The sequence below is a fragment of the Protopterus annectens genome, chromosome 2.part1, assembly GCF_019279795.1.
Source record: "Protopterus annectens isolate FY-2018-M chromosome 2.part1, PAN1.0, whole genome shotgun sequence".
NCBI classification, from domain to species: domain Eukaryota; kingdom Metazoa; phylum Chordata; order Ceratodontiformes; family Protopteridae; genus Protopterus; species Protopterus annectens.
This window is the reverse complement of record NC_056729.1, coordinates 936514076-936541361: the sequence shown is the minus strand read 5'-3', so window position 1 is coordinate 936541361 and position 27286 is coordinate 936514076. Positions and strand designations below refer to the sequence as shown.

At 40.4% G+C, this 27286-nt stretch overlaps 1 protein-coding gene across 2 annotated transcripts in view; it reads right to left on the bottom strand.

Annotated features, from left to right (window-relative positions):
- SH3RF1 (SH3 domain containing ring finger 1) overlaps nt 1-27286 on the bottom strand; it is a 1302561-nt gene that overhangs the window by 302158 nt on the left and 973117 nt on the right. For both annotated transcript variants that reach the window (XM_044062570.1, XM_044062569.1), the window contains exons 9-10: nt 27007-27177; nt 7990-8243 (exon numbers count right to left, since the gene is read on the bottom strand). In XM_044062570.1, coding sequence (XP_043918505.1) covers nt 7990-8243; nt 27007-27177 — 425 coding nt within the window. The remainder of the gene's footprint in view (nt 1-7989; nt 8244-27006; nt 27178-27286) is intronic.

Below are 27286 nucleotides of genomic sequence, written 5' to 3'. Positions count from 1 at the left end.
GTTCAGCATTTTATGTAGGACAAACTTCACGTTGTGTCAAATTTAGGATCTCGAAACATCTTAGTGACATTAGGACTTGTAAACCTATGAATGCACTGTACAAACATACAAATAAACACCCAAATACCAAGTTCAGATTTACTGTGATTGACATTATACAACGGAATACAGGTAATAAATCTGGTTGGCATGCAATGTTAAACAAAATGGATTATTAAATTAGGTGCACTTTTTTCCCCTGGTTTAAATGAATATATATAAAAATGAATGTTTAAATGTATGCAATTCTGCTTTTGGACTGCAGGTGGCGGTGGACCACACACTCTCTCTCTTTCTTTATATATATATATATATATATAGATATATATATATATATATATATATATATATATATATATATATATATATATATATATATATATATATATATGTTGTGGATTTTGTAACAGTTACAAACACTGAGGAAGGCCTAACGGCCAAAACCGGTATTTTTTTCCTTCTTCCCACAATAAACGGATTTTGGTCCACTGTTTGTTGGCTCTACCATGTTTTTGTAATTCCCTGATGTCTTTGAGCTGTGCAGTAGCCGTACGTGCAGAGGTCTGATTGTACTTATCTTGAGAGAGCTTAGCCTCTAGTTTGGCTGTATAATCTGTATAAGCTGTAGCATCCTACAGACCACCCTCTCAAAGTCAGGAATCCCACTCGGCTTTCCTGAAAACATTGGAGAACATGAAGATCTCTCCGAACACCATTATATTGGGTGACTTCAACTACCCAAACATAGACTGGGAGCATTACTCAAGCCCCAGCACCTTAGCCCAAAGGTTCCTGGAATTTATAAACTCAAATGCTATGGAACAACTAGTCACCACTCCCACAAGAGGGGATAACATACTAGACCTGATCATTACCAACATGGGGACTCTATGCTCCATACCAGAAGTATATCCCTCATTGGTAAGATCAGACCATAAATTAATTTCACTGGATATCTACATCCCAACCCCACCCCCAGCCCAGAAAACCACAGTGAAAAACTTCTCAAAAGCAAACTTCACACTTCTCAAAACCAAAGTGGAATCTTTCAAGGCCCCAGGGCCAGTGGAAACTATGGCCCAAACTGCAGAATCCTATATAAACGCATTCTACGGACATCTCCAGGAATGCATGGATAACGCTATCCCAAACAAAATCAAGACTCAATCATCCAAAGGCAGGCATCCAGTCTGGTGGACCCCAGCCATAAATAAACTGTACAACAGAAGGAGGAAGCTACTACATCCTCCAAGGCCAGCTTCGAGAAAAAAATTGCACAGGACACTAAAGACAATCATAAGGCTTTTTTCAGTTATGTTAGGAACCTGGGATGCAACTCCCAGACTTTTTCTGAGTTGATTCTAAACGACAAAAAATACACTGAACCCACAGACATCACCAATATCCTGGCAGACAGGTTCAGTGCAAACTTCTCCACCCCCTTCCCCCCAAAAGAGCAAGTATCTATCCCGGCAGAGTGCAGCCTCCCAAACATCTCTGATGCTCAGATGAAGGCCGCCCTCTCCAAAGCAAAAAACACTGCTTCCATGGGACAAGATGGCGTCCCGGGTTGCGTCCTACATGAACTCCAAGAAGAACTAATCCCTCAAGTAAAACTGCTGTACAATCTCAGCCTCACTACAGGATATGTGCCCAAAGAATGGCGTACAGCAACAGTGGTCCCACTCCACAAAGTTGGCGCCTCTACGGACCCTGGAAACTATCGCCCCATAAGCCTGACTAGCCTAGTCTGCAAGGCTATGGAGAGGATCATCATGGAACTCATAAACAAAGACATTGGGGACCTACAGACACTAGATCCTACCCAATTTGGCTTCGTCAAGGGCAGATCCTGCCTTCTGAACCTGGTCGACATCTTCAAAACAGTCACCAAGGCCATAGATGAAGGGAAGGTAGTCCACATAGCCTATCTGGACCTCGCAAAGGCATTTGACACAATACCCCACTCAGGCATCATAGATAAGCTATCCAGCCTAAATATAAACACCTATGTCACAAGATGGGTCGCAAACTGGCTCAAAGACAGAACCCACAGAGTCAGAGTTGCTGGAGCCATGTCAAACTCGAAACCGGTCACAAGTGGTGTCCCACAAGGTTCTGTCCTGGGACCTCTCTTGTTCGGTATTCACTTTTCTGAGGTACAAGCCAACGTGGGAGGACTATGGCTCACCAAGTTTGCAGATGACTGCAAACTGGGCGCCATAATCGACTCTCCAGCTGACACAAACATCCTTCAAAAAGGTCTCACAGAGACGGACAACTGGTGCCAGAGCCATGGTCTAAAGCTAAATGCCAAAAAATGTATAGTCATACCCTTTGGCAAAAACAATGTACCCACAAATTACCACATAGGTGGTAACCCATTAAGTATAGAGAAAGTAATTAGGGATCTGGGGACCCAAGTTGATAGCAATCTCTCCTTTGACAACCACATTGCCAATGTGGTTAGAAAGACCTTCTACATAGCCCACCTCATCATGAAAGGATTCACAGCTAGATCAAGAGAGGTAATCGTACACCTTTATTCATCCCTCATCAGGCCCATCATAGAATACAATGCCCCCTTTGGGATGTACCTTACCCGACATCTGCAGCAATTAGAAAGACCCCAAAAGTACCTCATCAGGAGGATCAAGGGACTCCGATGCCATATGCTGCTCGGTTAAAAAAACTCCAGCTCTACTCAGTTGCATACCGCCTACTTCGAGGCGATCTATGCCTGACATATAAAGCTATGTCCAACCCAGAATTAATGGACATGCTCCACCTCAGTAAATCTAAATCCCTTAGAGCCACGCACTCGAGGGACTTCAACCTCAGCACAGAAATAAATACAGCATGCTGGAGGGACAGATTCATAACCCAGAGGCTCCCTTCACTCTGGAATAGAGTTCCAATTCATGTTAGGCAGAGCACCTCACTGACTCTCTTCAAGAAGAATCTTGATGAGTGAATGGGGGATCGTAGGCTTGTCCAGGGGATTACTTCTGTGTCTCTATTAGACAGAGGCACAGTAAACTAAACTTTAAAAAGGGCACAGTATACTCAAACCAAGGGGTGGCGTAAGCCAAACACAATCGAGCTAGGCTTATAAATGCCCCAGGGCAGATAGCCTAGTATGAACCTATGAACCTATGAACTGCATCTCTCGCATGTATTAGTGTTTGGTGGCAGGAGGAGGGGGTTGTCTGTGTACATGAGGCAGTTGTAACATTGCTTCAAAATGCCCAGATTCACCAGTTGGGCTGGAGAGTACACCTGAAACTGCCCTTTGGACATGCCTGGATAGGTACAGTGAACTGCTTTACTGGATGGCTGGTAAGGTCGAATAGAGAGCCTTGTACTTCTGTACCGTACAGGAGGGTTTAGTGCTAGGGTTTACAAGTCCAGCCACTGATCCGGGTAATTACAGGTCCATAAGTCTTACCAGCCCTATACTCAAGGCCATTGGAATGGACATGATAAATAAGGATACAGGGGATACAGGTAACCTGCAAATGCTGGACACATCACAGTTCAGCTTTGTTAAAGGAAGGTCATGCCTTTTAAATATGGCAGACTTTTTTCACCAAAGCACTGGATGAAGGCAAGGCTGTGCACACAACTTACCTTGACCTGGCCAAGGCTTTTGATACAATACCCCGTGCTCAGGCATTATAGACAAGCTCAGTACTTTAGGTATAAACCCTTTTATCACCTGTTGGATAGCTAAGTGGCTCAATGATTGAACCCAGGAGATCAAAACAGGTGAATCCACCAAGAGGTCAAACACTGGTGGAGTCCCCCAGGGCTCGTTACTGGGCACATTCCTTTTTGTCATCTACTTCTCTGAAATGGAAGCAAATGCTGAAGGTTTACAGCTGACTAAGTTTGCAGATGATTGCAAACTGAGGGTTATTACTGACTACCTGCAGACACTAGTATTCTTCAAGAAGATCCATCTCTGACTGACAAATGGTGCCAAAGCCATGGTCTTAAGAAATGCATAATTATAGCCTTTCAGGAGTCAACCATCCCGGCTAATTACCAAGTTGATAATATGCCCCTAAACAGTTAATCCAGTGGTTCAGGATCTGGGTACACACAGACAGCAATCTTACCTTCAACTACCATGTGGTCACAGTGGTGAGTAAATCCTTTGATGTTATGTAACTATATGTAAAGACATGGCATCTAAATCCAAATAGGTCATTATCCCACTGAACTCTGCCCTTATCAGACCAATCAGAGCACAATGCTCCTTTTGGTATGTACTTGACCAGGCATATTTAGCAACTAGAGCAAACTCAGAGGTTCCTTACAAAAAGAATACAAGGCATAATAAACCTGCCTTATGCAACTTAAAGTCCTTTCCCTCTACTCAGTCTTCTGTAGATTGGTGAGGGGTAATCTATGCCCAGCTTACAAGGCATCTGCACCCCCTCCCCCCACTTATTAATCGCCTATGGTCCAGGGACCTGAATTTTGTTTGTGATTTAAACAGAACATGCTGGAGAGACAGAAATGTCTCCCAGAGACTGCCCCTCCCATGGAACAGGCAACACATCCATGTGAAGCTGAGTTTACTATTTGGGTACAGGTAATCTTTATTCTTTTGGATAAACTTGGCTAGGTTTAGAAAGGCCTCCCAGGTCATTAACCTAGTAACAATCTGGGAATCTATGAACCTATAATAGAATCATCAGAAGAAATTACAGCAGTAAGGACTTTTCACTAGACATCTTCTTCTAGTACGGACTAGAGATGCCAAGAAAGGACAGAGTTACAAAGGGAAAGGTACAGCTTAACATGAAAAATTAGACACAGAGTGACAACAGATAATAGAGAGAAAATTAGTCTATAAACCTTACAGGGAAACATACTGACTACCAAAACCAACAGTGGGGAGGGAAAAAAAACAGTTGTACAGTTAAAGAAAACTTAGTCAACCATCTCTTCCAAAAGAGGTAAAATTATGCCAATGTCCTGAAGAAAGATGGTGGCAGAACATGACAGCAATCAATGTGAACGAAATGCAGAATGTTCCAATCAAAAATTACTCATGGTCCAGCATAGGACACTATGATTTCTAGGTTTCAGAGTCCAATTATTAGAAATTTGAATATTACGGGCTTAGTTTAAAAACAAAAGAAGAAAAATACTCACCATATTAGAAGATATCAAAACAGAGAAAATGAAGAAGCTGAAACAGAACTAGCTAGAGGATATGCACTCTACTTGACAAATGAAAAGACAGTCTGCCAGGGGAGAAGTACAACAAATATATGCTTCAAGTTCTCCTTATGCTTCACCTTGGGTGGACAAGCCTCCTCATCTTAGGTTCATTAATCTTGGGTGCAGCCTTTCTTTTCTAAAATATTCTTCCTCATTTCCTCGTATTTCCTTTATTCTGAATTCCTTGTTAACTGTACAAGTTTGATGCAATCCCTTCTTTGTGTACTTTACTGCATCACTTAATGCATCTGGGTAATTTCTTTCATGGCTTATGGTATGACAGTATACTAAGAAATGTTGATTTTGCCATTTTTACGTTCTGCCTTCCCTTTGATCTACGGCGAAAACTGCCTTCTACGCTTTCTCAGGCCTACATCAATAGCTACCAAAAGCTATTTCTTAAAACTGCAAGAAAAACCTAGACAACCAAGAATTTTCCTGTGTAATACCTTAACCCTCCTGTAATAGAGGCACATGGGATATATGCAAATAACCCCTTAAGGACATCAAATGTTTCAGCTATATGGCTTCTGAATGTCCATGACTTTTACTTTTTCTTTTCAAGTGTCTGTAGATATATTCGAGCTAATAATGTCAACCTCCACTATCTGTGGACATGCATGTTTTGGCCTTCGTATGACCTTGTCAGCACATCATAAGTGGACCCCCTTTGGATACACTTTAGAAACACAGGGTCTTTACACTCAGCTGATGTTAAGGTGCCTGCAAGATATCCCAACATTCAAACCAAAATGTAAAAAGGTCACACAGACAAACCAATTAGTAAAAATTTAAATTAGTATAAATTCAAAGAACACATTTCAGGCATGCGACAGAAAGATTCTTGTGAAAACTGTACAAGGCACTTGTACACTTAGAGCTACTGCCAAATGTAGAACTGATGTGTCATACACAAATCCATGTATCATCTCTATACCAGAAGAATGCAAAGTTCCTGTAATCACGGCTGCACAGGTTAAAAAAAAAAAAAAAAAAAAAACACTCTCCAAAGCCAGGAACACAGCATCCATTGGACCTGACAACATCCCCGGCTGCGTTCTACATGAACTACACAACGAACTGGCACCCCACCTATGTACCATGTTCAATCATAGCCTCACCTCAGGCTTTGTGCCCACTGAATGGTGCACAGCACTCCACTCCACAAAAGGGGAGCCACCACGGACCCCAGGAACTACCATCCCATTAGCCTGACGAGCCTGGTCTGCAAGGCTATGGAGCATATCATCATGGAACTTATAAACAATGACATTGGTAATCTCCAAATTCTGGACCCTCTCCAGTTCGGGTTTGTAAAAGGCAGATCATGTCTCCTAAACCTGATAGACTTATTTGAAGCGGTCAAAGTCGTAAATGAGGGTAAGGTGTTTCACACAGCCTATCTAGATCTCGCCAAGGCTTTCGACACCATCCTCCACTCTGGAATTACAGACAAACTCACTAAACTAGGTATAAATCCCTATGTCACAAGACAGATGACTGCAAACTAGGAGCCATAATCAAAACTCCTAACGATGTGGACATCCTACAAAAGGGCCTCACTGAGACAGATGCCTGGTGTCAAAGCCATGGCCTCAAGCTCAATGCCAAAAAGTGCATTGTCATCCCTTTTGGTAAAAACTCTGTACCCATGAACTACCACATAGGCGGTAGTCCACTTAACACTGAAAGTGTGACAAGAGACCTTGGGACACAGGTGGACAGTAGTCTCTCATTTGATAATCACATTGCCACAGAAGTCAGGAAATCCTTCTGCGTGGCACACCTCATCACAAAAGGTTTCTCATCCAGGAAAAAAGAGGTCATTGTTCCCCTCTACTCATCACTCATTAGACCCCTCTACTCATCACTCATTAGACCCATTATAGAGTACAACGCCTCTTTTGGTATGTACCTCACAAGACATCTACAACAACTGGAAAGGCCACAGAAATACCTCACAAAGAGGATTACCGGCCTCAAACAGATGCCCTATGCAGACCGTCTCAAAAAACTCCAGCTTTACTCTGTCGCATATCACCTACTCAGAGACAATCTCTGCCTAACATACAAAGCTATGTCAAACCCAGAGCTGTTGGACATGCTCCATGTAAAGAAATCCCAATCCCTCCGAGCTACACGCTCTAGGGACCTAACCCTTGTCACCACAATGAACAGAACATGCTGGAGGGATAGATTCCTGTCTCAGAGACTTCCCATACTCTGGAACAAACTACCTATCTATAGCAAACAAAATCTTGATGATTGGATGGGAGATAGGAAATTCACCCCAGGGATCACTTCTGTGGCTCTGCTTGACGGGGGCACAGGAAAATAATTTTCTTGGGTGGCAAAAGCCAGGGTGCCGTTTTGGCTAGGCTTATGTAGACCCTAGGGCCAATAGCCTAGTACCTACCTATGTAAAACATACCAAATATTAATTGACAGAACTATTCTTACCATTCTTATGGCAAAGATGTCAATGTGCAGTGCAATATGTGGTTCTGGCACAATACAAACCAGGAAAATGTCTCCTTTCTCTGAACTCTGAGCCATAGGAGGGTTATCTTCATCATGGCAGACAGCCCAGCAATCCAGGGTCAGAAGCTGACCTGGACAGTTACACATCACAATTCTCTACTTCTACACATCTGCAAATATAACATGCATGGTGTTTTGAAAATAAAAATTACACTGATTATAAACATGATGTACCTGTTTTAACAGCACTACGAGCCTGGTTAACGGTCATCTGGCCAGTCATATGTAAAAGAACCTTGGCTTGTGAGTTGTTGGCTGGAATAGTTGCAGCAGCAACCCCTGCATTTGTCTTAATGAAATCTGTCCCATTGCCTGCATGCTTTGCCTGATGTCCTCCTGCATTCGAAGGACTGACCAAGGTCACTCCTTTTCCAAGCTGAGTAGCAACAGCCATGGGAACCTTTGATTGAGTGGAATTTGTAAGGGCCCTGAAAAGTTAAAACGAAGAAATAAATAGAAATTCACTATAAAAAGATCAGTAAATACATGCCACAGATAGCAAATGTACAATTCAAGGTGGTTAACATTTGAAGAAAAAAAAAAAGGTTAAACCACTTCCATGGAAAAAAGTAGTTCACAATAATTGCAAATTTTCATGAGGATCCCCTTCCCAAATCCTCTTGGCTGGACAAAAGAATGAAACTTCAAGAAGCTGCCATTGAGACAAAATGGAAGTTTTTGGCTGGGTGGGTTGACAAAGCTCTTTTTGTGGTTTCCCTCTACCATCCTACTTCCTTATCCCTATACTAGTCAATTAACACAAACATTCCTCAAGTTAAACTGTATTTAGTTGATTGTTAAACACTAGCAAAATATTAACAAAAAAGAAAACAGCAGCAAACAAAAGAACTTTTAAGAAATAACAAAATGTTAACCCACTTCATCAAAGGCCATTTCAAGGACTCATGTTTTTAATTTTTGCCTGAAACTGGCCAATGAAGGGCACTCTCAAAGCTACAAAAGTAGCGAGTTCCACAAGTAAGGGGCATGATAGTAAAAAGCACAAAAGCCGGAAGTTTCAAGGTTAACCCATGAAATTGATAGCAGCCCCTCAAAAGCTGAAAGCAATGGCCACACAAGGTAGTAAGGCACAATGAACTTCGACAGAAAACAAGGACCCAGACTGAAAATAGCCAAGTAAACTAACACTAGAATCTTGAACATTATCCTGTAGTGGATCGGAAGCCAACGAATGCTGAGCAGAACAGGTGTGACATATTGGTAACATGATATTCTACACCACCTCTAAGTGGTCAAGTTCAGTTAGTATGCCCCAGGTAGAGGGCACTGCAGTAATCCAGTCTGGAAGAGACCGAAGCATGAACAATTGACAGATCATCTTGAGGTATTAGGTGATTAATTCTGGAAATGCTTCTCAATGGAAACATGATGCTTTTGCTACGGCTGACACATGGTCCCAAAGTGTGTACCACGAGTTCAGAATAATACCAAGATTCTGCACTTTGCTAAAAAATCCAGCCCTATCAACATCATACATAATATACTTTGAAAAAGATACAGTGGAGGAATCTCTCTCAGCTGCATGAACAGCCAAAGCATCAGTCTTTGTAGTACTCATCTCTTTTTTGGGGAGAAAGTACATCTGAGTATCATCAGTGTAACTATGGTATGACTAATGCCTTTCCCTTGGCAGATCTCCTAAGGGAAGCATGTACTCTGTGAACAATATATGGCCCAGAACAGAATATGAAGATATTATTTAATATAGCTGGTGAAAATATGAAGAATCGAGTACTGAGCAGACCCTGTGCATAAAGTTAGACAAGTAAGAAATAAATCAGTTGAGAACTGTAGCAGAGCTGCCACAGTAAGAGTGCAAACATTCTGTGAAGATGTCACAGACAGACTATGTTAAATGTCACAGAGATCTAAAAGGACCAGCCTGTTGGCATTAATGAAGTAACAGACGGCTGCCTTTAGCCTCTACATCAGCATTTCCAAGTGTATACTTCATGGTCTGGCATCCTGTATGTACAATATGAAAGTAAATGTTGATGAAGCTGTTAGCATGCAATCCTGTGTTTCATCTCTTATGGAGTACCCCAACACAGTATCAGAAGAAAGTGCAAATAAGCCACTCTGAGAAATGATGCAGCTATGGCCAGCAACAAATCTCTACATGGAATCACCTGCCCAGGAAGTAAAAACTGTGGATCCTACTTTCAACTGCAACTGGAAAGCATGTTACAGACTAATAAGCAATGACAGTTTACAACATGCTTGAGTTTTTGTAAGGGAAAAAAAATATCACTATGAAACTAAATTTCAGAATTGCTATGAACAGCAGAAAATACCGTCACATATCTCACTTCTGTGCTTTACCATGGTGTAAGGACCCAGTGAGTCTATTTTTACATGTATTACAGCATCAAACACAAAACTGAATGTGAAGACTTAGATGCTAGATTAATAAGACAAAGGATAAGAAAAAATTATCAAACGAGGCAGACTGTTGATAGTCAAATTTCACATTAACATTACAGATGTATGCACACAGTGAAATTTTTTTCACAATAAAAGAACTTGCAGAACAGTATGACATACATAATGCTGTCTAAGTAAAACCGACACAGTTAAAATGAGGGGGATAAAAGTAAAAATGTGTTGCAAAGGCTCAGGCACACAAGAAAAAAACCTGTTAAGCATGCCACTGATAACTCTACACAAGGTGTGGCTATAAATATAATAAAATAAATGCCCTGTAATTAATTTGTACAGAAGCTATGGAAAAAGAAATAACCTTGATGAAGTGTAGGAAAAAAGAAAGGAAAAGTTTCAGTTAAACAGACTACACTTAATAGAAAAAAGTCATGAAAATAAGTTATCTGAAGGCATGATTTGTGAAGATCCTGGGAACTATCGCCCCATTAGCCTGACAAGTTTGATATGCAAAGCTATGGAATGCATGATCATGGACCTAATAAACAAGGATATAGGGAGTCTCCAAACTCTGGATCCCACGCAGTTTGGTTTTGTGAAGGGTAGATCATGCCTGCTCAACGTGGTTGACTTATTTGAGTCCATCACCAGAGCAGTGGAAGAAGGCAAGGTAGTTCATAGTTGATCTGGCCAAGGCATTTGATACCATTTCCCACTCAGGGATCATAGAAAAACTCACTAAGCTAGGCATCAACCCCTATATCACTAGGTGAGTTGCAAACTGGCTCACAGACAGAACCTACAGTGTGAAAGTAGCTGACTCCAAGTTAGACTGCCGACCTGTCACAAGTGGAGTCCCACAGAGTTCGGTCCTGGGTCCTCTCCTGTTTGGTGTCTACTTCTCTGAAGTCCAGGCCAACACGAAGGGACTCTGGCTGACAAAGTTCGCAGATGACTGCAAGCTGGGAGCTATTATTAACTCCACAAGTGATGTTGACATTCTACAGAAAGGCATCTCTGAGATCAACGACTGGTGTTAGAACCATGGCCTTAAGCTCAATGCCAAAAAATGTGTCATCATCCCCTTTGGGAAAAACCCGGTTCCCATGAATTACCACATCGATGGTAGTCCACTGAACACAGAAGGCATAATAAGAGATCTGGGAACACAGGTTAACAGCAACCTCTCTTTTGACTACCACGTTGCCACTGTGGTCAGAAAGTCCTTCTATGTGGCACATCTCATTACTAAGGGTTTTGCATCCAGGAAGAAAGAGGTCATTGTCTCCCTCTACTCTTTCCTCATTAGGCCAATCGAGTACAATGCCTCATTTGACATGTACCTCAGTAGACACCTGCAACAACTGGAGGGGCCGCAAAAGTACCTCACAAAGAGGATCCTACGCCTTAAACACTTGTCCTAATATGAACAGACTAAAAAAAAACTCCAACTATTCTCTGTCTCATATTGCCTACTTAGAGACTATCTCTGCTTGACTTACAAAGCCATGTCTGACCAAGCTCTGCTAGAAATGCTACATCTAAAGAAATCCCAATCCCTCCGCACCACACACTTCAGAGACCTAAAACTCATTACTAAAATCAACAGAACATGCTCGAGGGACAGGTTCATAACCCGGAGACTGCCCATGCCATGGAATAAACTTCCCATACTTGTCAAACCGATCACCTCACTTGCCCTCTTCAACAGAAATCTTGATGAGTGAATAGGAAATAGACAATACACCCCAGGGATCACCCCAGAGGCTCTACTAGACAGAGGCACTGGGAACTAAGGTTGGGTGGCAAGATGCCAGGGTAATTCTATGGGCTAGGCTTGTAAAGGGACCAGGGCCATTAGCCTAGTGCACACCTATGAACCTATAACATGCACAAACAGTGTGCAAGGACAAAATAAAACATATGATCATAAATTACACTGAAATCAAGGAAAAGAAGCTCAGCATTAGTAACCAAAGTGTGATGTTCAGAGCGTGATGGTTTTTCAAATGTCTGAAAAAGAACTAATAGTTTATTCTGAATATCACATAAATGGTGACAGAAAAGGCTTACATGTAACTATGAAAAATAGAGACATTATTTATTTCCAGATAAATGACATGCACAGATTACTGCTGGTCTTTGAAGATGTTCTTAATGTAACTGGTGACATGTTACTGGAAGGCAAGACCAAAGAAGAACACAGTAGAAAATATTTGTGTTACTGAGGGGATTGAGACCAATCATAAGCAGAACAAAACAGTAAATGCATAATCTGACATACATGGGTTATGCCCGAATATTTGAAGACTTGAATAAGTAGTAGGGCTAATACCTCTTCAAAGAATAAACAAGTTATGATAAGACTTTTGGTATGATGCAGTAACTTTTGATGTTTATTGCGAGTACGCTGGGTACAAGTCTACCCATTATGGAAATTATTGTAACAAGATGCAGAATGGAACTGGAGAACAGAACAAGAAATTAACATTAAATTGCTTAAACAGGTGATGACAAAGACATCTTCACTGAAATATTTTGATATGAATAAGTGTCACTTTATAAGAAAATGTCAAGCAGACTAGAACTGGTGCTATGACTGTGCAACAACAAATCTGTTGTCATCAATTTAGAGCCTTTGCAGAAACCAGAAAATACATGTTGAGCTGTAACAACAGCTGCCTGTCACACTATACTGTTGTGAAAAGTTCCACAAACATACTTATGGGGAAACGTGTTGGAAGCAGTGGACAATAAGGCACTGGAGTGCATACCTGAAGATGTACAAGACATGGCCCAGATGGTAAAAAGAGTGCAGTTATGAATACCGGGACATTACCAAGACATGAAGCAGAAAATTTGGAAAATAGATGAATATTACACATAGGCTGAAATGGTATTTACCAAAGCAGCAACAAGTTTTGCTCAATTATAAACCGGATACTAACTCCTTTATAGCTTCCAAATGAAAAGGAGCTTAAAAAGTTTATTAGCGAACAAAGACTGAACCAGAAATATATAGGTTTTCAGAAGCTGTTACAAGATGATGGTTTGCTCAAATATCTGTTGAGAGGAAAGAAATACAGCCATACTTTTCATCTAAAGAAGAGGCAATCTGTTCACAAAATTTGATACTTAAGCATGATAAATTAACTGTGCCTAACAGAGCCAGACCCAGAAAGAGATAACCATAGCAGCTAAAACAAAAAATTCACCTCACACTGGGTGAAACCAAAAATAAAAAAACACAACAAAAACAACAAAAATTAGGAAAAAAACAACACTGTTGTAGAGCAAAGAACACTGCTTTATTCGTGACTAAGCACTTTCACCTCTCAATCTTAGGCTTCATCAAGAGTCCCAAAATATATACATCACTTCCTATTTACATAAAAAGTCTCATGACATCACACTTACAAAATTAAGAACTGCTCCATTCATTAAAGGATGGGTATGCAATTCAATATAAAATATCTCCCAGTAAATGAATATTCAACTTCAAGAAAACACACAAAAATGAGCATGTAACTTCATGATAAATACAATCCTTGATCATTAAAACAGCCCTTGTGCAAGTTTATATATTCATAAATCTCCATTTTAAGAAAGAGGGGCAATTGATATATTGTCATTAATACCTAGGAAAATGTTGGCATTTAATCTTAATTGCCATTTTGTTTCCCTTAGTTCCAAAACAACATTGGTGTTACCAACCCTGTTGTTTTTCTCAACTTTGTCAACAATGAAAAACAAAAATCTCTTGAAATTGTGGCATACAGTAGAATGATGGTAAAGGGCACTACTAGCCTTCCTGTTCTTGATGTCTCTTACATGCTCAGCAATTCTATCCCTCAATTTACGTATAGTTTTTCCAATGTAGAATGCCCAGCATGTAATACAAGTTGCTATATACTCAACATTCATCATTTTACAAGTTTCCCACCCAGGACACTCAAAGGTGTGGGGATAACCATCCACCGCCACATAAGGCCCATCGTTAATAAATTTACAGTAGTTGCAAGAACCACACTTATACATTCTAGACCTGTGCCGGTTGCGTTGTCCCATCCCTTTCGATTCTAAGGCTTCCTTGATGTTCATGCCTCTACTGTGAACCACTTTAAGTTTGTCTCCCAACCTTTGTTTAAGCTCCATGTCAAATATTTTGTCCCAAATTGTGTTTAGAATGTTTACAAATCGAGGACAATCATGGTTGTACTTCAATACCATCACATTATTACCTATTCTAGGAATCTTCATGGAACTGGTCATGCCAATCTCAGACCGTAAAATTGGACAGTAGACCGTAGATCTTTTATTCCACATCTCTTTCTTGGCTTTGAGCAAAAACTTGAGTGGGTAACCTCTGTTCTTAAACATCCCCATAAGTGTGTACATTTCTTTAATGAAATCATCATCCTGGCTAATCAACCTAGATAGCCTACACATCTGGCCCTTCACAACTCCACGTTTTTGATGTGGAGGATGGCAACTCTCATAATGTAACAGGCTATTTGAATGAGTCGGTTTCCTAAAAATAGTGGAAACCAACTTTCCACCTCTTTTCTTGAGGAGTAGTCAATCTCTTCTTTGCTGTACCTGTACGTGAAAGACTAAAATCAGTGCTAGTATTCAAAAAAGATACAAACTCCAATTTCTGTCTCAGGCCCAGTCCACAGAACCATGATATCATCCAAAAATCTTGGGTATTTATTAAATTTAGATATAAATCTGGATTTAAACACTACTTACTTCTCTCATTGAAGCAAGACCACACTTGCAAAAACTGGGTCACATTTTGCGCCCATCGCAACCCCTGTGGTCTGGTGATAATATTCACCTTCAAAAAATAGGAAATTACTATTCAGTACAATTTCCATCAACCTTGTTAAAAAATTAACCTTCGCATTAAAAAGAATACCTGATCCAAAAAGACTTTCCTCAAAGGCTTTAATCCCTTCATCGTATGGGATAACAGAAAAACTGACCACATCTATGGCCAAACATGTCACATGATCAACTGATGTAATGCCTCGTAACATCTCTAGACAGTGCCATGAATCTCTCATGATGTGGTCTATTTTATTGATGATAGGTTTAGTATAATGATCGATGTAGGCAGCCAGGGGTTCTGTCTTTGAACCCCTGGACGCTACAATTGGTCTAAAGGGTGGGTCATGTACACACTTGTGAATCTTCGGAATACCAAAAATCACCGGGATGATCGGGTCATCCACACTCAAAAATTCCAGCTCAGTGCCATTTATCAGATCCTGTGAGAAAGCATCAAACAACTCAACATTGATTTTAGAATCTCATTTCATGAGACTCTGGAATAGGTGGTTGAGTCATTGAGAATCCCAAACATTTTGAGATTGTAATCAAAGTTCGACAACACAATGCCCCCACACCTTTGTCCGGTTTCATAAACCTAGTCATTGTATCATTTTTCATCTCAAGAAAAATCTTTTTTCGTGTCTACTGAGATTATCTCTCCATGCATCATTCATATTCACCTGTTTCCTAAATTCTAATTCACATAGAGACTCAAATAGCCCTATCTTTCTGTGATAGGAGGGGATAAAAGTACTGCTCCTTTTGAGAGCCGATGTGAAACACCCTTCTTCCTGTAAAAAAAAAGCAACTTTAAATTAAGCTGCCTTGTATACAATCTAAAATTCAATAATAAAGCAGCAGCATCAGTTCTGAAACATGGAACAAAAGAAGAAAAAGTTTTTCAAAAGGTCACAATGTGTAGAAGTCAATGGCTTGTTGGTAAAATTGTACACTGTAAAATCTCCATTTTTGAGGCTCTTAACACCCTCATGGTGCTCACTTTCCTTTTCATTGTCAACATTTAATCTAACAGTCATATTAGAAATATTTCTCCAAATCAGATAAAATTTTACTGTTCATCTTATAATCTGAATATAACAAATCGCTAGTTATGCTAGAGTTCAATGTAACAATGTCTTTTTTAATGTCTTGCAGCTTCATGTTATCTCTGATTATAATTTGCATTACCTCAAGTCCTGTATTGTTGCATAACTCCGCCAGTTCGTTGTAAGCAGCCGAACCATCAGAAATCCTATTTGGCAGCTTGCATATGCATACAAGGCCCCTTTGGGACCTGTACCTTTACCATAAATGTAGATGTTCGAGTGTATTCACTGTTGCAGTCATCACATTTGGGTTATCTGCTTGCAGTAGCCCTCAATCAGCCTGATTAACAAAGTCTTGGGTCCTGTGTCGGTTGCTGTCTCTTCTTCCATGATGTCAGGTCGTCAGGGGTATAAAACATGCAGCCGATGTCATTACATCAGTTTTTCTTACCCCAGATGTCAAATGCCCCCCTAATGGGAAGCAATTAAATATATAAAAATACAAGATTATACCTCCAACAAAAAAGCAAATAAACCAAAAAGCTTTTAAGCATAGTAAAGGAGAGTACAGGTATAGCCAAAAGAAGTCAGGGGGCTGGAGGGAGGGTAACCAGGACTGCAACAGTGAATAGACTCGAACATCTACATTTATGGTAAGTGTACACAACTGTACTATGTTCTTCGTGTTTCACTGTTGCAGTCATCACATTTGTGTAGATTCCCAAAGCTAAGCATGGGAGGAGAAATTTAGATAGCATTAGGACCAGCTACAAGGCCCTGCAAGACTGCAGTGGCAAAGCCAGCTCTGGACTTAGAGAAAATTGGCAAATGGTAATGCTTGGTGAAAGTATGTACAGAACTCCAGGTAGCAGCTTCTAGGATGTCCCCGGTAGGAACACCTCTGAGAAAGGCTGTAGATGTAGATGCAGCCCTGGTTGAGTGGGGCCTGATCCCCTGTGGGATAGGTTTTCCACGGTGCTTATAGCAGAAATGAATGCAATGGCCTATCCATTTAGAAATGGTTTGCTTTGAAATAGCTTTCCCCTCTGTCCCTGCAGCAGATGCCACCAGCAGTTGTTCAGATTTCCTTTGAGGTTTAGTCTTGTCCAAGGAGAATCTAAGTTGTCTATGCACATCTAAGGAGTGCAGTATCCATTCCCCTTTGTTCTGTGGATTAGGAAAGACGGTTGGCAAATGGATGGACTGATTAAGAGCCACACTGGATACCACCTTGGGCATGAAGGAGGGATTGGTTCTGAGGGAGACCCTGTCCGCATGAAAGATGATGAAAGGTTCCACTGCCATAAGGGTCTGCAATTCAGATACCCTTCTAAATGAAGTGATTTATAAAAGCAAAGCTGTTTTCCAAGAAAGAAATTTTAAATATGCAGTAGCAGCTGGCTCGAAAGGAGGGAGAGTGAGTTTCTCCAATACAAAGTTAAGGTCCCAGGCTGGAGTTGGAGCTCTCCTGGGTGGTCTTAAATTTTTGGCCCCTCTGAGGAACTGCTTGAGCAGTGAATGAGAGAAGAGGGGAGGTTCTGTGTTATAATGAGCTGAAATGGCTGAGGTGTGAATTTTGATGGAGGAAAAAGACAGGCCCTTGTGAAGCATCTAAGTTAAGTATGGTAAAATCGGAGGTAAATTGGGGGCTGCTGTGCTCGTCCCTTAAGATTGGTTCCAGGCACAGAATCTTTCCCATTTTTCAGCATAAGGTTTTCTAGTACTAGGCCTCCTTGCCTCTAAAATTATACCCATCACTGGTTTACTGCGGGATGGTAAAGTAGAGATTAGGAAATTAGCCAGGCTGCTAGGTTCAGAGTTTGAAGCTGAGGGTGCAGAATCTGGTTCTCCTGCTGAGACAATAGGGTAGGGAGTGTGAGGCAGGTGCCATGGGGCCAACAGTGACATACTGCGCAAGAGGGGGTACCAGTGTTGGCGTGCCCAGTCTGGTGAAATCAAAATCGTCCTTGGTTTGTCTTGTTTGATCTTTAGTAGTACTTTGGACAGCAGAGGCAGAAGAGGAAAGGCATAAACTGATATTTTTTCCAGCTGAAGGACAGAGCATCCACTTTCCATGCTCGTTTGTGAGGAGTCCTTGTGCAAAATTTGTCCAATTGATAGTTCTGGGGGGAGGCAAACAGGTCTATATCTGGGCTCCCCCATTTGCTTGTCAACATGTTGAAAATCCTTGGTTCTAGTTTCCACTCGTGTGGGTCCATGAGGTTTCTGCTTAGTCAGTCTGCCAGTGTATTTAGTTTTCCTGAAGCCTGGCAGGAATTGAGCTTGTAGATGCACTTGGTAGCTCAAGGCTGTGTTCCACAATGCCATGGCTAGTCTGCAGAGGGGGTAAGAATGGGTACCCCCCCCGCTTCTTTATGTACCACATAACCATGGTGTTGTCTGTCTTTACCGTTAATTGTCCTGGAAGAATGTGGTCGTTGAAGGTTGTCAGAGCATTCTGTACAGCTAACAGTTCTTTTTGATTGATATGCAGGTGCATTTGACTTGGGTTCCATTTGCCCTGAATGCACTTTCCTGCCAGGTGAGCCCCCCCCCCCCCCCCCCCCATGCATAGTCTGTTGTTAGGGTTTGGGCAGCAGGGGGTAGTGTGAATGGTAGTCCCTTGTTTTGGTGACAGGCCTTTGTCCACCAAAGGAACTCTAGGTGTAGGCAAGGTATGACCGGAATCATTGCTTCTAGATCCTGAGAATGTTGACACCATAGGCTTTTTAGACACCATTGTAGTTTCCTCATATGCAGTCTTGCCTATGGAATTAGAAGAATGCAGGATGCCATGAACCCCAAGGCTTGTAATATTTGCCTTGCAGATAGCAGGGTTTTTGGCAGTTCAGGTACTGGTTTGCCACAGATTAAAAAAAAGACAACATTCCTGCATCTTTTTTCTTACTAAAGTCTGAGAATTTGAGACATGTAAAAGAGAGGCTAAAACAGAACGGGTGTTGACAAAAACACTTACTTTCAAAGAACACAATGCCTACTTCATTAAAAGCCAAGAACAGAGTGAGACTACAGCAAGGTTTCTCAGAGAAGTTATGATTAGTGATTACAAAGCAGTATAAGAAATCCAGATTAACTTGTTGTTTGAAGTGAGGAAAGAAAAGTTGAAGAAACTGATGACAATTGTTAGACAAATAAGCTTCTCAAAAACTGTGCTAAATATAGTGTGTGTGAATAAGATGATGTTTGCTTGAGGAAATCAGGTGTGTGTTCAAGAAAACATCCAGAGAGATGTACCAAGAAACATTTTCACCAGGAGTTGACAATGCCCAAGTCCATCCAGGTCCAGAACATTTTCAGAAATTGAAATAAGTACATCAGCAACAGAAGTCTGCAGAAAATTTCCCAAGTATTCAAAGTTTTGAAGACTGTTCAGAAGACTAGTCTAGTCAAATACTAAAGTACTACTTGACCATGAACAGTAGTGATATACATTGCTGTCGTACTAAAAGGATTAATGCAGAATCAAAGATAATTTCGATGGACAGAAAAAAATGAAAACCGTCCACAGAAAATATCTTTGATGAACAACTCAACAAATTTGGTTTGGCAGTGGGGCAAGCCCCCTGCACATACCCCCCAGACCTACATATACCAACTCCGAGGCCACATCATAGTGGAGAAAAAAGTAAACTCCACTGTCGTTGAAAGTAATTTTGGCAAACAGCACTTGCTCTTTTGACATCTGCCACAATTACGTTTGATGACATCATATGCTCCCAAACTAATGAAGCATGTTGGCTTTGTATCTTACATTTGATGAAAATAAATGTTTTGCTCTTAGTATAAAATGATCTTCAAGCAAACTTCAGATTTGAAATGATATTTGGAAACAAATGGTTTGCTTCTTAAAATATTATTTAACAAACTGTCTAAAATATAACATAGTGAGAACATTTTGCTTTTGTTTGTGCTGCTTGGTCTAATATTAAATGCTGGTGAAGACAGCATACAATCTTTTGTCCTGCCTTTTCACAGAAAATCCTAGCATACCAAATATCAGAGTCTGCTGCCCTCCATACCTGTGTGGTCTCTTTAGAATTACCAAGAATGAAACACCTCGCATGTTTCATTTTGCTATGCCACTGTCATTCAACTGCTGCAGAACCTTTTGAGATGGTGCTCTAAAAAGTCTTTATAAGAAGAATATGTTTTCCATTGCTCTGTACTCATTATGTTTATATATTATACACAGAAATTATGTACCAAGGTAAATAATGCTGTCCGTCTGTTTGCCAAAGTCAGGGACAAGTTCTAGAAAAGTCCCCCTGATCCTTTTCACTTACCTGGTTAACTAAAAGATAAACAAGTCAATAGCTAAATCTGGCTTTAACAGCCTAAAGAAAAGACTCCATTCTGACTTGTGGATGTCTTGTAATAACAAAACCAGAAAAAGCTGCTCAAAAATAAGCATCCACTGTATTTTTCCAAATGTGAACCCATCTACATTAATAAGAGAATTAGTTTAGACGCTACGTTTAAGGGGGCATCAAATATTTGTTTCTGAGGTTTAGACTTCTGTTTTAGAGTGACATCAAGCAGATCTTTTCCGAGTCCATCTATTTGCTTCAGGATATCTGACTAGCACTAGGATACATAGCTAGACAGCTAGTGCAGCAGAAACAGACTTTTTATCCAATTTTTTCAAACTGTTTTCCCTGTCAGATAGTAAAATATTTCTAACTTAAATAATGGCAAATTCTGAGGCTCAGATCTGTTTAAGTGAAAAGTCAGTCAGTGAATTTTTACAGGGATCACAGATGTCTGGTAATGGTTAAATAAATGTTGACATTGGGTAATGTAACAATTTCAGTGGGGGGATGGGGGTCAAAATCCGCTGTACACCCCACACTCACCTCATTGTGCACAATTCTGAGAACATGCAACCTTGGGGATAAAGGGAAAACTTTACTACCTGCAAAGTTCCTAACCGGAAAAACTAAAGCTACAATATACTACCTAACATGGATCTGGCTACCACTATTCACTTCATTGACTCTTGCACATACAAATCCTAAATAAAACTCCTTTAACTGGAGGTACCTATGCTGCACCAGTACCGTGAAAAACAAACTGGGTTTCAAGGAGCAGATGGCAAGGCAAACAGTCCAAGTTTTAGTACATCATAAATGACCCTCTATGATTTGAAACAGTGGTATAGCTATAGGCTTGGGTTACATAACTTGCATAAGAAAAACTTTTTTAACAGCTATTTAAAGATGGTCCTTGTGTTTCTGGAACAGACTGTCTATTTCTTATCAACCTTTAAACCAGTCTGAATGACTGGATGGGTGATCACAAATTTCTACTGGGGATGTGTGTGGAATGTTTTCTTAGTAAGGGACACTGTTAGTATCCACAAGTAATTAAATGCTGTGGCTGCACTTCTCGATGGCCTCATTAGGCCATAAGCTTAGCAACCAACCAATGAGCATGTAAGATTTCAACAGGGAATTGAAAGGGACCTGAAGACACAGCTCATTGTTTCCATCACTGTCATACACCCATGGGGAAAGTCCCTAAGAATGATTTAAGTCATAATCAGTCTTCCTCCTCCTAAGAAAATAAACAGACAGGAGGTGTTGGCTCCCTTTATGTTTTCTCTATAGCCTTCCCATGAGTAAATCATTTAGGGTCAGTACCGAAGCTAGATAAAGCCTTTTGCACAAAGTCCAAAACATTCTTGTGTGATTTTCTTACACTCCAAGAGCACAACAAGCTTTTGCTATCCAGAAGCATGATGCTACACACCTTCTGGCATCTGCGACTGGATACCCATTCCCTAGAAAATAAACACTGGTACTAAATCAGGTTTCTTTCAAAATGATGTATGGCTCTCAAGACGTCCCCGCCATCACAGCTGAAAAAGCTGTAGCATACAAAACTAGGGAAACACCACCAGTCTCTAGACCAGTAATAGTTAAGGATTCAACCCTCAGTTTAACACAGCTGACTAACAAATGACATCCATGAAGGGAATTTTTACTCTTCCTGAATCATTATATAGTTAATGTCTTAACAGATACAGGCTGGAAGGAATGGGAAGAACAACGAGGAGAAAACTCACTCCCTGATGGACAGTCATCAATCAATGAGCCTCTTCAAAGTAGAGGTCAAAACCTAGGGAGAAGGCTTGAGACGATAGCACATAACCTTTGTCTCAAGGACAGAGAACTTGGTCTCCGAAGATTCAGCTACACTTGGAGGCTCACAAGAGGAAAATGACTACCTGTTCTGTCCACTGTCCAAAAAGTACACAGGTCACCCATGAAACAAAAGCAGTGTCAAGTGTGAGATTCGTTGAGCTGGCAAAGGAGAGCTGCAAGGTGAGAAAGCACCAGGAGAGCAAGAGACCTGCTGTTTGTACCAGGTTACACTGCAGTACTGTTCACTCCTGTGACCAGTCAGCTAGCAAGAACTAAGGTGCCCCAGTAAGTAGCCCACATGTGAGAATTCTACATGGTAAACACTGTGCCTTGGTAAAGCAAAGGGAGGTGATTCTCCAGGTTTAACTCGAACACAGAAGTCACAGACAGGACATTCTTCATGAGGCCAGGAAGCAACAGGTTGCTCCAGAGTGTAAGTGGTGGTGCCAGGCAATGCTCCCAGCAGCAGGTGTGGGTGCAAAGCGTTAGTATCTCCTACTCACTGTCATTCTTAAATTACTTTTTTTTTTCAGTTTTGACCACAGCTGCCTTTTAAACAACAGAGAACAAAGAGATGGATTTCCAGGAACTTAATTTAAAATGACATCATAAACTGCAGCAAATGACCTAAGTAAATGAAATGTATGCAAGTTATCTACCTGAACTCTGAAGTGACGTATTAGGACTAAACAGCAGCTGTATGCACAACAGTCATTTAATAATGTTACAACACAATTTGACATGCAACATTCTACAGCTATAGGATTACTGCATTTGACACAACTATGTGGCAAATTTGTGTTGGTGAGGTCACTATAGATGAAGCATTATTGGTCAGTAACAGCCATCTACGGTGGGGGTGTCTGTTCTACTAGTAATGGTATTAACAGAGGAAGTGAATCTGAAAGTTATGAGCTGCTACAGCAGCTAATAAAAACTGAAATAAATAATATACTCTGATGGCAGCGCTGACCACCTGAATATTTATGACTCAGGCATGAAAACACGTTACTAAAGATTCTGAAGAAAAAGACCAGTATAGCAGACCCCATGAAACTACAGGCAATGCCAGATACATGACAGCATCTGAAAGTAGTAGTTATGGAAAGTGAAATGCTGCCAAGGTAAACAATCAGCCTTGCTTTGCTATTTTACCACTAACTTGTCCTCACCTTCATTACAGGATCTATGGTATCTCTTCATAAATACAAAGGGCATTTACTCGTCATTAGTGAATATCTACTGCACCATCATTAGGTTTTAAAAGTCTTTATTTGATGCACAAATATTAACTAAATTAAAATTCTGGCAACCCTGAAAGTGGTGTTAAAGTCCCATAGAATGGTACATCCACTGACAGCTGGACAGTGGCATTACTGGAGAAGAATGCATATTCTTTAGGTCACATCTGGGACATGACATCTTTGAATCAAAGACAGTTTTTGAAGGAGCCATGTCAATAAACAGAAGAAAAAAAAATGAACACAATTTATATTATGTGCTTTACATACAGTACTCTGTGCAGAATGTGCATGTCCTCCTCATGTCTGTGGGGATTTTCACTAGGATGTGCCGATTTCCTCCTATATCCCAACGACATGTAGCAAATGAGCTAGCACACCTTTAAATTGACAGAAGTGGGGAGTGTGTGTGTGTGTGTGTGTGTGTGTGTGTGTGTGTGTGCGCACATCTGGTCTGAGAGAGTTTGGTATCCTATTGAAGGTTAGCTTTACTTTCTTGCTTGCACTGACGGCTGGGGAAGGTGCTGGCTCCCAGTGCCCCAAAAATGGATAAAGCAAGTATCAAAAATGAAAGAAAGGGATGCATTACACAGCGCATTGATGATAGCAAATGTGGTTTATGGAATGTGCAGAATGGGTCTATATTAGATAACCAAAACGACAAAAGAACGAAAGCTCTTAAGTTATGGAACAGTGATTGTTTTCCCACGGAAAAAATTCTCTAGGCTGTTCACGGGATTTTGCCATTTCCTCCACTGTGGTGCGATCTCGGCATTGGTATACTTACGTAGGGGGTGTGAGGGGCACAGCGGGCAATGCCCCTCACTTTATTTTGTGTCTCAAGTTTTTTTCTTTTCTTTTTGGAACAGCAACTTTTTTCTCCTGGGAAAAAAAATCACTGTTCCATAACTTTGGTGTTTAGAACGTTTGTGTTTTATGTGTCTGTAAAAGAGTATTCGCTTTTACCATTTCAGTTATCTAATATAGACCCGCGCAGAATATGCCAGAAATCTATGGAAAAAAGTACAAAGAATGTTTACATAAGCACAACAGAAGACTTCAACTATGCTAACCATCTCATACATTAAACTGGACAACCTTAGAAGACAAAACACTGGGTACAGGCTATTTTCCTTTGGAGATCTTGAAAAACATTTTATAGAGCTGATCTTTAAATGTAAACTGATGTGCAAAACTTTATGACCCCCATTTTATTTATTACAAATATATTATTTTTTTAGAACAGGGTTTGAAATGCAACCTAACCATACAAAAAGCAGAACAGTATCTGAAGGTATACCATTTTAGCTTGATATTGGAGGAATCTACACTAAAGGAACAATCCAGTTTTCCTATAGGATTGGAAACTTGTTGCTGAAACACATTTACTTTTGTCCTTTAGCTTTTATATCTATGAAGTGTGAGATAATTCATTCAGCTCTGATGTTTTTCCAATAGGGGCAGTGGAGAAAAAATAGTTATTGAGCATCCTCACATGATCTTCTAAATAGCTTCAAACATGACCTATCAGGTCCACTAGAATCATTAATTATAGTTTCCAGACAGACCATGTCATTTGAACGGAGAACTGCAATAGCCATCCCTCTTCCCACGGTATTCGGCCCTCATCAGACCAATCATTAAATATAATGTCCCCTTTGGAATGTACCTAACCAGGCACATGCAACTACTAGAATGTCCACAGAGGATCCTTATTACATGGATACATGGTGTAAACAACATGTCCTAGTGGATTGCCTCAAAGCCCTATCCTTGTACTCTGTTGAGAGGTGATCTATACCTGGCATATCCTTGGACCCACTCTGATGGACCTTCTGCATATCCACAAAACAAACAGGATCAGAAATACCTGCTTTAAGGATTTAAACATTGCTTGTGACGTAAATAGGACATTTTGGGGGGACTGGTATGTGACTCTGAGAATACCCTTTCTCTAGAACAGGCATTCTATCTATGTAAAGCAGAGTTCTTCCCTAAACCAGTTCAAGCATAATTTGGATGGGGAATCAGAAATTCACCCCTGGTCTGACACCTATGTCTCTAATGGACAGAGGCAGCCTGTAAATGCCTGACCATCCAAACCCAAGCCTACACATATTCTGTAGAATACTCATAAGGACCCTAAACTTGCTATATGTTTGGGATGCATGGCTGGGCTTAAAAATGCCCCTGTGGTTGTTAGCCTAGTATACACCTATGAACCTATATTTTTTCATGACTTAGTCCTATTAAGGATAGCTCACATACAGAAATATGTAAAATTCTGATAAATCTCTGCTATTGCAAAAAAAAAGTATGCACACTTTCATGGTTAATTTTAGAATCAGAACAACTGTCATGTATCAACAGATTTAACCTGAATACAGGCATGAAAACAATATTCATGGAATTATTAAAGTTCAATATAAATTCTGTTTTAATCCCTTTTCTGTTGACTTGACAAGGCTACTTAATGATAGCTCAAAACTGAAAACGGTACTTACGTATTATCGCAACCACATTTTCATGGCAATACCGGGTTGCGTACTGATCGTCGGATATGTTCAGTGACGTTTTTAAAATGTTATATAGTATGTTTTCTTTAAAAGCCCAGGTTGTTTTCGGGTGTACAGAAATAGAAATGGAAATCAGCCCACTGACTCCACTCTTCTGCTTCTTCTGTCTTTAATCTGACTACTACAGTTGTTAGCGCCAACACTGAAGACAGAATGCTAGTGGTTGTACTAAAGACCAATCGCAACCCATTATCTGACAGCATTTGCTGCCAGGGAAAAAGAATGAACGTTCAGTGCACTTGCCATAAGCAACACGCTGTCGGTAAAGGGTAAAGTGCATACAGAAACAACAGCGGTGTGCTTCTTAGATTTCACTGATAACACACCAGAAAACAACCTGGGCTTTTAAAGAAAACATACTACATAACACTTTAAAAACATTACTGAACATATCCGACGACCAGTAAGCAACCCGGTATTGCCGTGAAAATGTGGTTGCGATAATACGTAAGTACCCTGAAAACCAATGAGCATATGAAATCATGAAATATGCCACTTCTACCAATTAAAGTCTGCAAAGTGCTAAACCAGATTAATTGCAAAAGTGGGATTTAATGGCCTAGATAGAGATTTAACTATTCATGCATCAGTACTCTACCTAATCTATACCTGGGCTTTCTGGCAAGATTAAGTAGAAAATGAAGTCTAGATTCACAAGGTTCTCAGATGTACCTTGAATCTTTACTACAAATGTAAATGTTAAATTACCAACTAATGCATCAGTAAAGTGTCAGATCTTAAGGGCTGCTTACAAAAACAAGCAAACACCAGTATCTTAAACAACTTCTATTCTTGAGACCACTAAGATAAATCAAGATTGAAAATCATAACATAAACTACTCAAACAGGAGAACAAAGCAAAAAAAAAAACAGTTATGTACTTGCTCTGTACAAACATATGTACTTGGAAATTAAGTCATCTACTTACCTTGTTACTGGAATGACATAATTGCCTGGAAAAACACCAATCTTGCTTGTAAGCATGGAGGCTCCCTTAAACCAGCCATCTTGGCAACGTTCAAGTACCAAATATGTATATCCCTTTCGAAGCTCCAACTCGTCATCTTTTCGCGGGGTGTAAGGATAAAGAGCAACATAGCTTTACAAAAACAAGCCAAAAAAAAACTTTAGCCAACAAATACTTTGGTGAATAGAAACAAAACTGAATGATTACACCCAAACCATTCTAAAATGTGCAGCAGCAAAAA